The sequence below is a fragment of the Poecile atricapillus genome, unplaced genomic scaffold (genome assembly GCF_030490865.1).
Source record: "Poecile atricapillus isolate bPoeAtr1 unplaced genomic scaffold, bPoeAtr1.hap1 scaffold_208, whole genome shotgun sequence".
Taxonomy (NCBI): Eukaryota; Metazoa; Chordata; class Aves; order Passeriformes; family Paridae; genus Poecile; species Poecile atricapillus.
This window is the reverse complement of record NW_026709029.1, coordinates 9,824-26,159: the sequence shown is the minus strand read 5'-3', so window position 1 is coordinate 26,159 and position 16,336 is coordinate 9,824. Positions and strand designations below refer to the sequence as shown.

Here is a 16,336-nt window from a genome sequence, read left to right as displayed (position 1 = left end):
AGAACCAACTCTAGAACCGCTCTAGAACCCGATCTAGAACCACTCTAGAACCCAGTCTAGAACAATCTAGAACCACTCTAGAACCCAGTCTAGAACAATCTAGAACCGAGTCTAGAACCGCTCTAGAACCGAGTCTAGAACCGCTCTAGAACCCACCTGGAACACACCTGGGGACAGCTGGGGCACCTGGTCCCCTGGGGGGCACACCCATCTGAGGGTCTCACCTGTCCCCAGCAGGTCCCACCCACCCCAGGAGGTCCCACCCATCCCCAGGTGCTCTCACCTGTGCCCAGCAGGTCCCACCCACCCCAGGAGGTCCCACCCATGCCCAGGTGCTCCCACCTGTGCCCAGGTGCTCACCTGGAAGGTGCCCAGGAGGTCCCACCCATCCCCAGGTGCTCACACCCATCCCCAGGTGCTCACACCCATCCCCAGGTGCTCACACCCATCCCCAGGTGCTCTCACCCATCCCCAGGTGCTCTCACCTGTCCCCAGGAGGTCCCACCCATCCCCAGGTGCTCACACCCATCCCCAGGAGGTCCCACCCATCCCCAGGTGCTCACACCCATCCCCAGGAGGTCCCACCTGTGCCCAGGTGCTCTCACCTGTCCCCAGCAGGTCCCACCCATCCCCAGCTGCTCTCACCTGTCCCCAGGTGCTCTCACCTGTCCCCAGCAGGTCCCACCCATCCCCAGCAGGTCCCACCCACCCCAGGTGCTCACACCCATCCCCAGGTGCTCACACCCATCCCAGGAGGTCCCACCCATCCCCAGCTGCTCTCACCTGTCCCCAGCAGGTCCCACCCACCCCAGGAGGTCCCACCCATGCCCAGGTGCTCACACCCATCCCCAGCTGCTCTCACCTGTCCCCAGCAGGTCCCACCCACCCCAGGAGGTCCCACCTGTGCCCAGGTGCTCACCTGGAAGGTGCCCAGCAGGTCCCACCCACCCCAGGAGGTCCCACCCACCCCAGGAGGTCCCACCTGTGCCCAGGTGCTCACCTGGAAGGTGCCCAGGAGGTCCCACCCACCCCAGGAGGTCCCACCCATGCCCAGGTGCTCACACCCATCCCCAGGTGCTCTCACCTGTCCCCAGCAGGTCCCACCCATCCCCAGGTGCTCACACCCATCCCCAGGTGCTCTCACCTGTCCCCAGCAGGTCCCACCCATCCCCAGGTGCTCACACCCATCCCCAGGTGCTCTCACCTGTCCCCAGCAGGTCCCACCTGTGCCCAGGTGCTCACCTGGAAGGTGCCCAAGAGGTCCCACCCACCCCAGGTGCTCACACCCATCCCCAGCTGCTCTCACCTGTCCCCAGCAGGTCCCACCCATCCCCAGGAGGTCCCACCCATGCCCAGGTGCTCACCTGGAAGGTGCCCAGCAGCTCCTGGCTCAGCGGTTCCCGGGTGCTGCTCACGGCCACGTACGAGTTGAGCTCGGCCAAGCGCGGCAGCGTCGCCTCGGCCCGGCTGCGCCCCACGTCCTCCTCCCGCAGGTAAAACTGGGGAGGGGACACAGTCAGACCCCCAAAAACATCCCAAAAATATCCCCAAAATATCCCCAAAATATCCCCAAAATCCCAAAAACATTCCTAAAAAATAACACCAAAAATAACCCCAAAAACATCCCCCCAAAACATCCCCCGGCTGCGCCCCACGTCCTCCTCCCGCAGGTAAAACTGGGGAGGGGGCACAGTCAGACCCCCAAAATAACCCCAAATCACCCCAAAAACATCCCAAAAAAATAACACCAAACAACCCCAAACAACCCCAAAACATCCCCAAAAATAACCCCCAAAACATCCCCCGGCTGCGCCCCACGTCCTCCTCCCGCAGGTAAAACTGGGGAGGGGGCACGGTCAGACCCCCAAAATAACCCCAAATCACCCCAAAAACATCCCCCAAAATAACCCCAAAATCCCAAAAACATCCCCCAAAATAACCCCAAAATCCCAAAAATATCCCAAAAAAATAACACCAAAAATAACCCCAAAAACATCCCATAAAAACACCTCAAAACCCCCCACGTCCTCCTCCCGCAGGTAAAACTGGGGAGGGGGCAGGGTCAGACCCCCAAAAACATCCCAAAAATATCCCCAAAATATCCCCAAAAACATCCCAAAAAAATAACACCAAACAACCCCAAAACATCCCCAAAAATACCCCCCAAAAACATCCCCCGGCTGCGCCCCACGTCCTCCTCCCGCAGGTAAAACTGGGGAGGGGACAGGGTCAGACCCCCAAAATAACCCCAAATCACCCCAAAAACATCCCCCAAAATAACCCCAAATAACCCCAAAAACATCCCAAAATAACCCCAAAAATCCCAAAAAAATCCCAAAAAAATAACACCAAAAATAACACCAAAATAACCCCAAAAACATCCAAAAATAACACCAAAAACATCCCCCAGCTGCGCCCCACGTCCTCCTCCCGCAGGTAAAACTGGGGAGGGGACACAGTCAGACCCCCAAAATAACCCCAAATCACCCCAAAAACATCCCCCAAAATAACCCCAAAATCCCAAAAATATCCCCAAAAAATAACACCAAAAATAACCCCAAAAATCCCAAAAACATCCCCCCAAAAACATCCCCTGGCTGCGCCCCACGTCCTCCTCCCGCAGGTAAAACTGGGGAGGGGACAGGGTCAGACCCCCAAAATAACCCCAAATCACCCCAAAAACATCCCCCAAAATAACCCCAAAAATCCCAAAAACATCCCAAAAAAATAACACTGAAAACATCCCCAAAAATCCCAAAAACATCCCCAAAAATCCCAAAAACATCCCAAAAAAATAACACCAAAAATAACCCCAAAAATAACACCAAAAATAACCCCAAAAACCCCCCACGTCCTCCTCCCGCAGGTAAAACTGGGGAGAGGGCACAGTCAGACCCCCAAAATTACCCCAAATCACCCCAAAAACATCCCCCAAAATAACCCCAAAAATCCCAAAAATATAACACCAAAAATAACCCCAAACAACCCCAAAAACATCCCCCAAAATAACCCCAAAACATCCCCCGGCTGCGCCCCACGTCCTCCTCCCGCAGGTAAAACTGGGGAGGGGACACGGTCAGACCCCCAAAATAACCCCAAATCACCCCAAAAACATCCCCCAAAATAACCCCAAATCACCCCAAAAACATCCCAAAAAAATAACACCAAAAATAACCCCAAATCACCCCAAAAACATCCCCAAAAATCCCAAAAACATCCCAAAAAAAATAACACCAAAAATAACCCCAAAAACATCCCCCGGCTGCGCCCCACGTCCTCCTCCCGCAGGTAAAACTGGGGAGGGGACAGGGTCAGACCCCCAAAATAACCCCAAATCACCCCAAAAACATCCCCAAAATAACCCCAAATCACCCCAAAAAACCCAAACACCACCCAAAAAAAACCCCCCAAAAATCCCCCAAAAAAACCCCAAAAAAACCCCCAAAAAAATCCCCCAAAAAAACCCCCAAAAAACCCCAAAAACCCCAAAACCCCCCCAAAAATCCCAAAAAAATCCCAAAAACCCCAAACACCACCCAAAAAAAAACCCCCAAAAATCCCCCCAAAAAACCCCAAAAAAACCAAAAACTCCAAAAAATCCCCAAAAAAACCCAAAAAATCCCCAAAAAATCCCAAAAAACCCCCAAAAACCTCAAACAACCCCTAAAAATTCCCCAAAAATCCAAAATCCCCCCCAAAAAAACCCAAAAAATCCAAAAAAAATCCCAAAAAATGCCAAAAAAAACCCCCAAAAAATCCCAAAAAAAACCGCAAAAAACTCCCAAAAAATCCCAAAAAAATCCCCAAACCTCCTGAAATCTCCCCAAACCCCCCCAGGACCCACCTGGGAGGCCAGGTCTGCCCAGGCTGCGGGCTGGGGGTCGTGCAGGGTGACGGATTTGACCCCTCCCAGCACCAGGTTTTTGGCCACCTCCACGCCCAGGCCCCGCAGCAAAAAAAAAAAAACCCAAAAACCCCCAAACACTCCCGAAAACCCCCAAAAAATCCCAAAAGAAACCCCAAAAAACCTCAAAACCCCCCGAAAAATCCCAAAACCCCCAAAGATGCCCCAAAAAACCCCCCCAAAAAAACCCAAACACCCCCCAAAAAACCCCCAAAGAAATCCCAAAAAACCCCAAAACCCCCCCAAAAAAACCCCAAAAAAACCAAAAACTCAAAAAAATCCCCAAAAAAACCCAAAAAATCCCCAAAAAATCCCAAAAAACCCCCAAAAACCCCAAACAACCCCAAAAAATTCCCCAAAAATCCAAAATCCCCCCCAAAAAAACCCAAAAAATCCAAAAAAAATCCCAAAAAATGCCAAAAAAAACCCCAAAAAAATCCAAAAAAACCGCAAAAAACTCCCAAAAAATCCCAAAAAAATCCCAAAACCTCCTGAAATCCCCCCAAACCCTCCCAGAACCCACCTGGGAGGCCAGGTCTGCCCAGGCTGCGGGCTGGGGGTCGTGCAGGGTGACGGATTTGACCCCTCCCAGCACCAGGTTTTTGGCCACCTCCACGCCCAGGCCCCGCAGCAAAAAAAAAAACCCCAAAAACCCCCAAACACTCCCAAAAACCCCCAAAAAATCCCAAAAGAAACCCTAAAAAACCTCAAAACCCCCCCAAAAATCCCAAAACCCCCCAAAGATGCCCCAAAAAACCCCCAAAAACCCCAAACACTCCTCAAAAAAACCCCCAAAAAACCCCCCAAAAAAACCCCAAAAATCCCCAAAAAAAACCCCCAAAAAACCAAAAACTCCAAAAAATCCCCAAAAAAACCCAAAAAATCCCCAAAAAATCCCAAAAAACCCCCAAAAACCCCAAACAACCCCAAAAAATTCCCCAAAAATCCAAAATCCCCCCCAAAAAAACCCAAAAAATCCAAAAAAAATCCCAAAAAATCCCCAAAAAAACCCCAAAAAATCCCCAAAAAACCCCAAACACCCCCCCAAAAAAACCCCAAAAATCAAAAAAAAAATCAAAAAAAAATCCCCAAAAAAACCCCAAAAAATCCCAAACACCACCCGAAAAAAAGACCCAAAAAACCACAAAAAATAAAAAAAAATCCCAAAAATCACAAAAAAAACCCCAAAAAAACCCCAAAAAAATCCCAAAAAATCCCAAAACCCCCCCAAAAAAACCCCAAAAACCCCAAAAAAATAAAAAAAAAATCCCAAAACCCTCCAAAAAAATCAAAAAAAAACCCCAAAAAATCCCCAAAAAATCCCAAAACCCTCCAAAAAAATCCAAAAAAATCCCCAAAAAATCCCAAAACCTCCTGAAATCTCCCCAAACCCCCCCAGGACCCACCTGGGAGGCCAGGTCTGCCCAGGCTGCGGGCTGGGGGTCGTGCAGGGTGACGGATTTGACCCCTCCCAGCACCAGGTTTTTGGCCACCTCCACGCCCAGGCCCCGCAGCCCCGACACCAGAACGTTGGAGGTCTGCATGCGCTTCATGGCCTCGTGGCCCAGCACGTACCTGAGGGGGAAAGAGGTGAGAAATGGCATTAGGAGATTAAAAAATGTCATTGGGAGCACAAAAAACGTCATCAGGAACCCCAAAAATGTCATCAGGAGACAAAAAATGTCATCAGGAACCCCCAAACTGTCATCAGGAGACAAAAAATGTCATCAGGAACCCCAAAAATGTCATCAGGAACCCAAAAAATGTCATCAGGAACCCAAAAATGTCATCAGGAGCCCCAAAAATGTCATCAGGAGACAAAAAAATGTCATCAGGAGATTAAAAAGTGTCATTGGGAGCACAAAAAACGTCATCAGGAACCCCAAAAATGTCATCAGGAGCCCCAAAAATGTCACCAGGAACCCCAAAAATGTCATCAGGAGCCCCAAAAATGTCATCAGGAGACAAAAAAATGTCATCAGGAGATTAAAAAATGTCATTGAGAGCACAAAAAACGTCATCAGGAGCCCCAAAAATGTCATCAGGAACCCCCAAACTGTCATCAGGAGACAAAAAATGTCATCAGGAGACAAAAAAATGCCATAAAGAGCACAAAAAATATCACTGGGAACCCAAAAACTTCAGTGGGAACCCAAAAAATGTCATCAGGAGCCCCAAACTGTCATCAGGAGACAAAAAAATAATATCAGGAAACAAAAAAATGTCATTAGGAGACAAAAAAATGTCATTAGGAAACTAAAAAATGTCATTAGGAAATAAGAAAATGTCACTAGGAAACTAAAAAGTGTCATTAGGAGACAAAAAATGTCGTCAGGACACAAAAAATGTCATCAGGAGACAATAAAATGTCACCAGGAACCCTCAAACTGTCATCAGGACATAATAAAATGTCATCAGGAGACAAAAAAATGTCATCAGGAAACAAAAAATGTCACCAGGAACCCCCAAACCGTCATCAGGAGACAAAAAATGTCATCAGGAAACAAAAAAATGTCATCAGAAGACAAAAAAATGTCATAAAGAGCATAAAAACATCACTGGGAACCCAAAAACTTCAGTGGGAACCCAAAAAATGTCATCAGGAACCCCAAAAATGTCATCAGGAGACAAAAAATGTCACTGGGAGCCCAAAAAATACCATTGGGAACACAAAATTCCTCCTGGGAACCCCAAAACTCCCCAAAAGGGACCCCAGACCCCCCAAAAGGGACCCCAGCCCCCCCAAAAGGACCCCAGACCCCCCCAAAAGGGACCCCAAAAGGACCCCAGACCCCCCAAAAGGGACCCCAGACCCCCCAAAAGGGACCCCAGACCCCCCCAAAGGGACCCCAGACCCCAAAAAGGGACCCCAAAAGGACCCCAGACCCCCCAAAAGGGACCCCAGACCCCCAAAAGGGACCCCAGACCCCCCCAAAAGGGACCCCAGCCCCCCAAAGGGACCCCAAAAGGGACCCCAGACCCCCCAAAGGGACCCCAAAAGGGACCCCAGACCCCCCCAAAGGGACCCCAGCCCCCCAAAAGGGACCCCAAAAGGGACCCCAGACCCCCCAAAAGGGACCCCAAAAGGGACCCCAGCCCCCCAAAGGGACCCCAAAAGGGACCCCAGACCCCCAAAAGGGACCCTAGACCCCCCAAAAGGGACCCCAGACCCCCCAAAAGGGACCCCAGCCCCCCAAAGGGACCCCAAAAGGGACCCCAGCCCCCCAAAAGGGACCCCAGACCCCCCAAAAGGGACCCCAGCCCCCCAAAAGGACCCCAAAAGGGACCCCAGACTCCCCAAAAGGGACCCCAGACCCCCCAAAAGGGACCCCAGCCCCTGAAAAGGGACCCCAAAAGGGACCCCAGACCCCAAAAGAGACCCCAGCCCCCCCCGTGTCCCCGTCACTCACAGCTGGCGCGAGTAGAGCCCCTCATCGATCTCGGCCTCGGCCCCGTTCTTCGCCATTCCCTGGGGACAGCAGTGACACCACGGGGACAGTGATGTCACCACGGGGACATTGGTGCCACCACGGGGACAGCAGTGTCACCATGGTGTCCCCGAGGGGACATTGGGGGACAAATGCCACCCCCCAGGACAAAGAGGGACCCCACAAGGGACAGGAGATGACCCCAAGGAGGCTGAAGGGACATCGAGGGACACGTGCCACGCCCCCAGGTGACATCGAGGGACACGTGTCACCCCCAAAACCCACAGGTGACACCCAGGAGGTGACACTACCCAGTGCTGAGGGGACACTGAGGACCTGGGGGACAAATGCCACCCCACAAGGGACAGGAGATGACCCTGAGAAGGGACACTGAGAGACATGTACCACCCACCAGGTGACACCATGGGACACATGGCACCCCCCAGGTGACACTGAGGGACACATGGCACCCCCCAGGTGACACCAGGGACACATGCCACCCCCCAGGTGACACTGAGAGACATGTACCACCCACCAGGTGACACCAAGGGACGTGTACCACCCACCAGGTGACACCATGGGACACATGGCACCCCCCAGGTGACACTGAGGGACATGTGCCACCCCTCAGGTGACACTGAGAGATATGTGCCACCCCCTAAGTGACACCAAGGGACATGTACCACCCCCCAGGTGACACCAAGACACACATGCCACCCCCCAGGTGACACTGAGAGACACATGTCACTCCCACAAGTTACACCAAGGGACACATGCCACCCTCTAAATGACATCAAGGGACACATGGCACCCCCCAGGTGACACCAAGGGACACATGGCACCCCTCAGGTGACACCAAGACACACATGCCACCCCCCAGGTGACACTAAGGGACACATGGCACCCCCCAGGTGACACCGAGGAAGGTGCAGGTGACGCTGTATCCCCAGCAGAGGTGACAGTGACACCATTGACACCCAGCAGGGGTGACAGTGACACCAGGTGTCCCCAGCAGAGGTGACAGTGACACCACTGACACCCAGCAGAGGTGACAATGACACCAGGTGTCCCCAGCAGGTGTCCCCAGCAGAGGTGACAGTGACACCAGGTGTCCCCAGCAGAGGTGACAATGACACCAGGTGTCCCAGCAGGTGTCCCCAGCAGAGGTGACAGTGACACCAGGTGTCCCAGCAGAGGTGACAATGACACCAGGTGTCCCAGCAGGTGTCCCCAGGGGGTGGTGGCACTCACGTTGGCGGGGGTGACGCTCGGGGACACGGCGGGGGCAGGGGCGCGGCTGGAGCCCGACGGTGGCTCTGACCCAGAGACGCGGCGCTTCTTGGACAGCGGGGAGCTGGACATCTGGGGACAGGGACAGGGACATCAGGGGACATCAGGGGACAGGGACAGGGACATCAGGGGACAGCTGGGGACAGCGGGGAGCTGGACATCTGGGGACAGGGACAGGGACATCAGGGGACATCAGGGGACAGCTGGGGACAGCAGGGGACACGTTAGGGGACAGCTGGGGACAGCTGGGGACACGTTAGGGGACACACAGGGACATCAGGGGACAGCAGGGGACACGTTAGGGGACAGCTGGGGACACGTTAGGGGACATCTGGGGTCAGCAGGGGACAGCAGGGGACAGCTGGGGACAGCTGGGGACACGTTAGGGGACAGCTGGGGACAGCTGGGGACAGCTGGGGACATCAGGGGACACGTTAGGGGACATCAGGGGACAGCTGGGGACATCAGGGAACATCAGGGGACACGTGAGGGGACAGCTGGGGACAGCTGGGGACACGTTAGGGGACAGCTGGGGACAGCTGGGGACATCAGGGGACAGCAGGGGACACGTGAGGGGACATCTGGGGACAGGGACAGGGACATCAGGGGACATCAGGGGACAGCTGGGGACAGCTGGGGACACGTTAGGGGACAGCTGGGGACAGCTGGGGACATCAGGGGACAGCAGGGGACACGTGAGGGGACAGCGGGGAGCTGGACATCTGGGGACAGGGACATCAGGGGACACACAGGGACATCAGGGGACATCAGGGAACAGCTGGGGACAGGTCAGGGGACATCTGGGGACAGAGAACAGCTGGACATTTGGGGACAGGGACAGTAATGGACTGGACATTTGGGGACACAAAACAGCCCCAGTGACACGGGGACAGTGATGGGGACAGGGATGGGGACAGGGATGGGGACAGTGATGGGGACAGGGATGGGGACAGAAATGGGGACAGGGATGGGGACAGTGATGGGGACAGTGGGGACAGGGATGGGGACAGGGACAGGGATGGGGACAGGAATGGGGACAGTGATGGGGACAGGAATGGGGACAGGGATGGGGACAGGGATGGGGACACACTGGGAGACACAGGGACAAGAGGGGACATCTGTGGTGACGTGAGGTCACCAACAGCATTGGGTGACACACACGGTGACACTGACAGGGACACAGGGGGTGACACCAGGTGACACCAGGGACACACAGGGTGACAAGAGGTGACACCAGGGACAGCAGGTGATGCTGCAGGTGACACCAGGTGACACCAGGGACACACAGGGTGACAAGAGGTGACACCAGGACAGAGGGTGACACTGCAGGTGACACCAGGTGACACCGAGCACAGCGGGTGACACTGCAGGTGACACCAGGGACACACAGGGTGACACCAGGTGACACCAAGCACAGCAGGTGACGCTGCAGGTGACACCAGGTGACACCAGGGACACACAGGGTGACACCAGGTGACACCAGGGACAGGGGGTGACGCTGCAGGTGACACCAGGGACACACAGGGTGACAAGAGGTGACACCGAGCACAGTGGGTGACACAGCAGGTGACGCTGCAGGTGACACCAGGGACAGGGGGTGACACTGCAGGTGACACCAGGTGACACCAAGCGCAGCAGGTGACACTGCAGGTGACACCAGGTGACAGCGGGGACACCGAGGGTGGCACCAGGGGACACCAAGCATAGCGGGTGACACTCCAGGTGACACCAGGTGACACCAAGCACAGCAGGTGACACTGCAGGTGACACCAGGTGACACCGAGCCCAGCGGGTGACGCTCCAGGTGACACCAGGGGACAGCGGGGACACCGAGGGTGGCACCAGGTGAATCAGGTCACGGGCGGGGCCACCAGGTGCGACACCCCCCGGGCCACTCCCGGTGCTGTCACCGCCCCGGTGACACCGGGGACAGACACAGCGACACAAAAGGGACGGAGAGCAGCGGGGGAGGGGGGACAGGGACACTTGGGGACACTTGGGGACACTTGGGGACAGCGAGGGTGGCACCGAGGGACATCAGGTCCCACCAGGGACAGCATCACCCCCCCCACCCCCACCCCTGAGGGGTCCCGGGGGTCCCACCCCGGTCTTGGGGCCTCTTTTGTGGGGGTTCCTCATCCCCGGGGGTCCCCAAGTGGGGGTTCCCCAATCCCGGGGTCCCTGAACTGGGGGTTCCCCATTCCCGGGGGTCCCTGAACTGGGGGTTCCCCATTCCCGGGGGTCCCCGAATTGGGGGTTCCCCAATCCCGGGGGTCCCTGAACTGGGGGATCCCCATTCCCGGGGGTCCCCAAACTGAGGGTTCCTCATCCCCGGGGGTCCCCGAACTGAGGGTTCCTCATCCCCGGGGCTCCCCAAACTGAGGGTTCCTCATCCCCGGGGGTCCCCGAACTGAGGGTTCCTCATCCCCGGGGGTCCCCAAGTGGGGGTTCCCCATTCCCGGGGGTCCCCGAACTGGGGGTTCCCCATCCCCGGGGGTCCCTGAACTGAGGGTTCCCCATCCCCGGGGGTCCCCAAACTGAGGGTTCCCCAATCCCGGGGGTCCCCAAATGGGTGTTCCCCATCCCCGGGGGTCCCCGAACTGAGGTTCCCCATTCCCGGGGGTCCCCGAATTGGGGGTTCCCCATCCCCAGGGGTCCCCAAGTGGGGGTTCCCCATCCCCGGGGGTCCCCAAACGGGTGTTCCCCATCCCCGGGGGTCCCCGAACTGAGGGTTCCCCATCCCCGGGGGTCCCCGAACTGAGGGTTCCCCATCCCCGGGGGTCCCCAAACGGGTGTTCCCCATCCCCGGGGGTCCCCGAACTGAGGGTTCCCCATCCCCGGGGGTCCCCAAGTGGGGGTTCCCCAATCCCGGGGGTCCCCGAACTGAGGGTTCCCCATCCCCGGGGGTCCCCAAACTGGGGGTTCCCCAATCCCGGGGGTCCCTGAACTGGGGGTTCCCCATCCCCGGGGGTCCCTGAACTGAGGGTTCCCCAATCCTGGGGGTCCCCAAGTGGGGGTTCCCCATCCCCGGGGGTCCCTGAACTGAGGGTTCCCCAATCCCGGGGGTCCCTGAACTGAGGGTTCCCCAATCCCGGGGGTCCCCGAACTGAGGGTTCCTCATCCCCGGGGGTCCCTGAACTGGGGGTTCCCCATCCCCGGGGGTCCCCAAACGAGGGTTCTCCATCCCCGGGGGTCCCCGAACTGAGGGTTCCCCAATCCCGGGGGTCCCCAAATGGGGGTTCCTCATCCCCGGGGGTCCCCAAGTGGGGGTTCTCCAATCCCGGGGGTCCCCAAACTGAGGGTTCCTCATCCCCGGGGGTCCCCGAACTGAGGGTTCCCCATCCCCGGGGGTCCCCAAACGGGGGTTCCCCATCCCCGGGGGTCCCTGAACTGAGGGTTCCCCAATCCTGGGGGTCCCCAAGTGGGGGTTCCCCATCCCCGGGGGTCCCTGAACTGGGGGTTCCCCATTCCCGGGGGTCCCCGAATTGGGGGTTCCCCAATCCCGGGGGTCCCTGAACTGGGGGTTCCCCATCCCCGGGGGTCCCCGAACTGAGGGTTCCTCATCCCCGGGGGTCCCCGAACTGAGGGTTCCTCATCCCCAGGGGTCCCCAAACGGGTGTTCCTCATCCCCGGGGGTCCCCGAACTGGGGGTTCCTCATCCCCGGGGGTCCCCGAACTGAGGGTTCCCCAATCCCGGGGGTCCCCGAACTGGGGGTTCCCCATTCCCGGGGGTCCCCGAACTGGGGGTTCCTCATCCCCGGGGGTCCCCAAACGAGGGTTCCCCAATCCCGGGGGTCCCCAAGTGGGGGTTCCTCATCCCCGGGGGTCCCCAAACGAGGGTTCCTCATCCCCGGGGGTCCCCAAACTGGGGGTTCCTCATCCCCGGGGGTCCCCGAACTGAGGGTTCCCCATCCCCGGGGGTCCCCGAACTGGGGGTTCCTCATCCCCGGGGGTCCCCAAACGGGTGTTCCCCATCCCCGGGGGTCCCCGAACTGGGGGATCCCCATCCCCGGGGGTCCCCGAGCGGGGGTCGCGGTCCCGGCCCGCCCTCCCCACCCTGAGGGTCCCCGTGAGGGGGGGGGGGGGGCGGTTTCCCCTCACACTTCCCCCCCCCCTCCGCCCCCCTCAGGGCCCGGCGCCGGCTCCCTCAAGGCGGGGCCGCACTCGCCCGCCCCGGGACCACCTCCCCTCGCCCCTCCAGCCCCGGGCAACCCCCGAGGACCCCCGGGCTCGCCCCCCTTGCCCCGCACCAATGTCGCTGTCCAGGCCCCGCCGCCGGGTCCCGCCCGCTCCGCTCGGCTCCTCCGCGACAAGATGGCGGCCGCAGCCGCTGCCACCCGCCGCCCCCTCCCTGCGCGCGCGAGGCCACGCCCCCCGCGCTCTCCCATTGGTCGGTTCCCCCCGGCGCCGCGCTCCCATTGGCTGCCGCCTCCCGCCACCGCCCGCCCCCCCTCCCTCCCCGCCTCGCCCGACGCGGGGATTGGGCGGGCGCGCCCCGGCTGGCCACGCCCCTTTTCCTGCCCAAAGGACCCGGATGAGGAAGGCCACGCCCCTTTGCGCGGCCTCGTGACACCGCGCGACGGCGGCCGGGAGGGGACACGGGGCTGGAAATGGCGGAGCGCGGGGGGGGGGGGGGGCTATACGGGAGCTATAGGGGCCCGTGGGGGGGGCTATAGGGACCTGGGCTCGCTTTTAATGGGGTTAGAAGGGACGAGAGGCTCCCAGCAGCGCTCAGAGAGCTCACGAGAAAGCGCAGGAGACTTTACGTAGCGTCACGCTGAGTTACGCGGCTTTATTCAGCTGAGTGAATGGAAAACTTGAAGTAGGAGGCTTTGAAAGCGACGCAGGAACGCTCAGAAATCTCTGGGGGACCCCAGGAGAGCTGTGGGGGTGCTACACAGAGCTGCGGGGAGGATCTGAGGAGGCAAAAGGGGAGCGAGGGGAGCCCACGGGGGGCGTGGGGAGCCGCGGGGCTCTCTGGAAGGTTCTGCGGGGCTCCGGTGGCTGAGGGGGGCCATGGGAGGGGGCTATGGGGACAAACGGGGCCTTACGGGAGGGGCCTTGGGGACCAGCGCGCCATTTCCGCTCGGCGTCGCTGGCTGGTGACGTCACGCCTCGCAAGGACCGCTGGGAGATGTAGTCACGAGCGCCGCGCGGGCGCCAGCGCGCCATTTCGGGGTTGCGTCGCGGGATTGTGACGTCACGAAGCAGCAAGGGCCGCTGGGAGATGTAGTTTCTCGTTCCTCCACCCCCCAAAATAAAAGGCCCGGGAGTCAGGGGGACCCAGAACTTTATTCATAAATCAAGAAAAGGGTCCGGGGTCAGTCCAGGGGGGCAGCTGAGGGTTCCGGGGGTCACTCCGAGGAGGGCAGGGAGAGGCGATCGGGGTCGTAGTAGTTGGAGGTGAGCAGGGGCAGCCCCCGGCGCTCCCGCTCCCGCACCTGGAACTCGGCCTCGCGCCGGGCCCACTGCTGCAGCCTGTGGGGGGAACGGACAGGTGAGCCCACACCTCCATGGGGACACCTCAAATTCCCCGCCAGGTGTGCAAATTCCTCCCTCCTCAAGCACCCAGGGGTCCCTACAGGTCCCCCGAGACCACCCGAAGCATTTCCCACCTCCCTAACCCTCCCACAGCCCCCCCCAGGGCTCTGCAGTCCCCCTAAATCCTCTCCCAAATCCCCCAAATCTTCTCCCTACGGGCTCCTACGGACACCCCCAGAGCTGCCAAGGGTGCTACGGACCCCAAAACCCCCAAAGAATCCCTGGAGACCCCCACAGGGGCATCGTGCCGGCTCCTAAACTCCCCGTGAAGCTCTCACAGAGCTCTCAGCAGACCCCACAACACCCAAAACCCTCTAAAAACCCCAAAAATATCAACGCCAGCCCCTCCATCGCTTCTCCCAGGGGCTGTCCCCCTCCCCCCTTTACCCCGGGGGGGTTTCCCGGGTGAGACCCCCCCTCTCACGGACCCGTAGTCGGGCAGGTAATGCACGAAGACGGAGCCGAGGACGATGGCGATGGAGACGCCGGCCAGGAAGGCGGCGCGCATGTTGGCGACATCGGCTTCGGGGTCGGCCGAGAATCCGTGGTAATCGGGGTTCTGTGAGGGGGCAAAACCTGCTGAGACCCCCCTCAGGTGTGCCAAACCCCCTCCCCAAATTCGGCCCAGGCCACGCCCCTTCCCTTCCCACCTCCCTGAGGGTCACCGGGTGTGTCCCCCTCCCCAAATTGTCCCCCCAAAATACCCTCAAGCCACCCCAAAACTTTCCCCCAAGCACCCTAAATCCCTCTCAAGCCTCTCCCAACCATCCCAAATCCTCCCCAAAACCCCTTCCAACCCCTCCCCAACCACCCCAAATTCCCCCAAAACGCCCCCAAACCTGGAGCCAAATTCGGCACAGACCCCAAGTGTGACCCCCTCCCCAAATTCAGCACAGCCCCCAAGTGTGACCCCCTCCCCAAATTCAGCACAGACCCCAAGTGTGACCCCCTCCCCAAATTCAGCACAGACCGCAAGTGTGACCCCCTCCCAAAATTCGGGACAGACCCCAAGTGTGACCCCCTCCCCAAATTCGGCACAGACCCCAAGTGTGACCCCCTCCCCAAATTCAGCACAGACCGCAAGTGTGACCCCCTCCCCAAATTCGGGACAGACCCCAAGTGTGACCCCCTCCCCAAATTCGGGACAGACCCCAAGTGTGACCCCTCCCCAAATTCAGCACAGGCCACGCCCCCTCCTCAGGGCGAAGCACCGCCCAAAATTAAGCCCCGCCCACTTTTAACATTACCCAAAGCGCCGTTCATATTAAGCCACGCCCACTTTAATTAGGCCACGCCCCCTCACAACATAAAAGCCCGGCCCAAGGAGGCCCCGCCCACCCACTGACCACGCCCCCCTCCATTCCCCCTCACACCCCCGTCCCGCCCCTCCCGCTTTGCCCTTGGCCTCTCACCTTTTTCTGCGCCACCAGCATCGGCTCCTCCTCGTGCGCGTCGGCTCCGAGCGGCCGCGGCAGCGCCACGGCCCCGGAGGACGCGGCCGAGCGGCCCCGAGCCCCGGCGGGCAGCGCCCGCAGCGCCCGCAGCGCCCGCCACAGCGCCGCCATTTTGCCCCGGCTCTCCGCCTCTCCTCTTCCGCTCAACTCAGCCAATCGCGACCTCGCATCGCCGCTTTAGTCCCGCCCACGCGCCGCTCAGCCAATCACAGCGCTGCGTTCGCTTTGTCCCACCCGCTCCCTCACGGTGCTTTCTCCGCAGCCAATCATAGCCGGCCGTAGCGCTGCACCGCCCCCTGTACAGCGAGGACCAATTAGAACGCGGGATTTTAGGACTGACGGGAGCCTCGCCCAATGGGAGCGCGGCGAGGGTTGGCGGGCGGGACGGGTTTCAGTGAGCGGGAGCGGCGCCGCCATTTTGGCGCTCGGAAGCGGCGGCGGCAGCGCTCGGGAAGGTCGGAACGTCCGTGAGGGGCGGAACGGGCCCGGCCGGGATGGGGAGGGGCTGACGGGGATGGGAGGGACTCACCGGGAGGGGCGGGACTCACCGGGAGGGGCGGGGCGGAGCGGAACTCCCGGTGCAGTTTGTGAGGGAGGGGGTGTGAGAGCGGGACGCGGGGCTGGGATTCCCACGCTCATTTCTCATGCGGGATTATGCATGTTAATTAGGAGGTGTGGGCTCGCATGTTAATTAGAGGCGGGGTGTGAGGGTGGTCCTG

At 59.2% G+C, this 16,336-nt stretch overlaps 2 protein-coding genes across 2 annotated transcripts in view; both read right to left on the bottom strand.

Annotated features, from left to right (window-relative positions):
- Window positions 1-12,985, bottom strand: part of LOC131574253 (ubiquitin-like modifier-activating enzyme 1) — a 50,729-nt gene extending 37,744 nt beyond the window's left edge. Inside the window, 5 exon segments of the mRNA XM_058828673.1 lie at window positions 1,365-1,499; window positions 5,311-5,479; window positions 7,315-7,373; window positions 8,584-8,694; window positions 12,873-12,985. Coding sequence (XP_058684656.1) covers window positions 1,365-1,499; window positions 5,311-5,479; window positions 7,315-7,373; window positions 8,584-8,694 — 474 coding nt within the window. The 5' untranslated portion in view covers window positions 12,873-12,985.
- A 910-nt stretch (window positions 12,986-13,895) lies between these two features.
- On the bottom strand, window positions 13,896-15,767 carry LOC131574250 (NADH dehydrogenase [ubiquinone] 1 beta subcomplex subunit 11, mitochondrial-like). The gene is made up of 3 exons (XM_058828670.1): window positions 15,576-15,767; window positions 14,592-14,722; window positions 13,896-14,100 (listed from the first exon to the last, which is right to left on the bottom strand). The coding sequence occupies exons 1-3, from the start codon at window positions 15,726-15,728 to the stop codon at window positions 13,977-13,979; spliced, it is 408 nt and encodes a 135-aa protein (XP_058684653.1). The 5' UTR covers window positions 15,729-15,767; the 3' UTR covers window positions 13,896-13,976.
- Window positions 15,768-16,336: the final 569 nt, after the last annotated feature.

What these genes read in the sequence shown, in the direction of transcription:
- LOC131574250 (XM_058828670.1), bottom strand. Translation starts at nt 15,728, where the DNA reads ATGGCGGCGCTGTGGCGGGCGCTGCGGGCGCTGCGGGCGCTGCCCGCC. An exon ending in TGCTGGTGGCGCAGAAAAAG is followed by an intron (nt 14,723 to 15,575) that starts GTGAGAGGCCAA and finishes GCCCCCTCACAG; the next exon opens with AACCCCGATTACCACGGATT. An exon ending in CATTACCTGCCCGACTACGG is followed by an intron (nt 14,101 to 14,591) that starts GTCCGTGAGAGG and finishes TTCCCCCCACAG; the next exon opens with GCTGCAGCAGTGGGCCCGGC.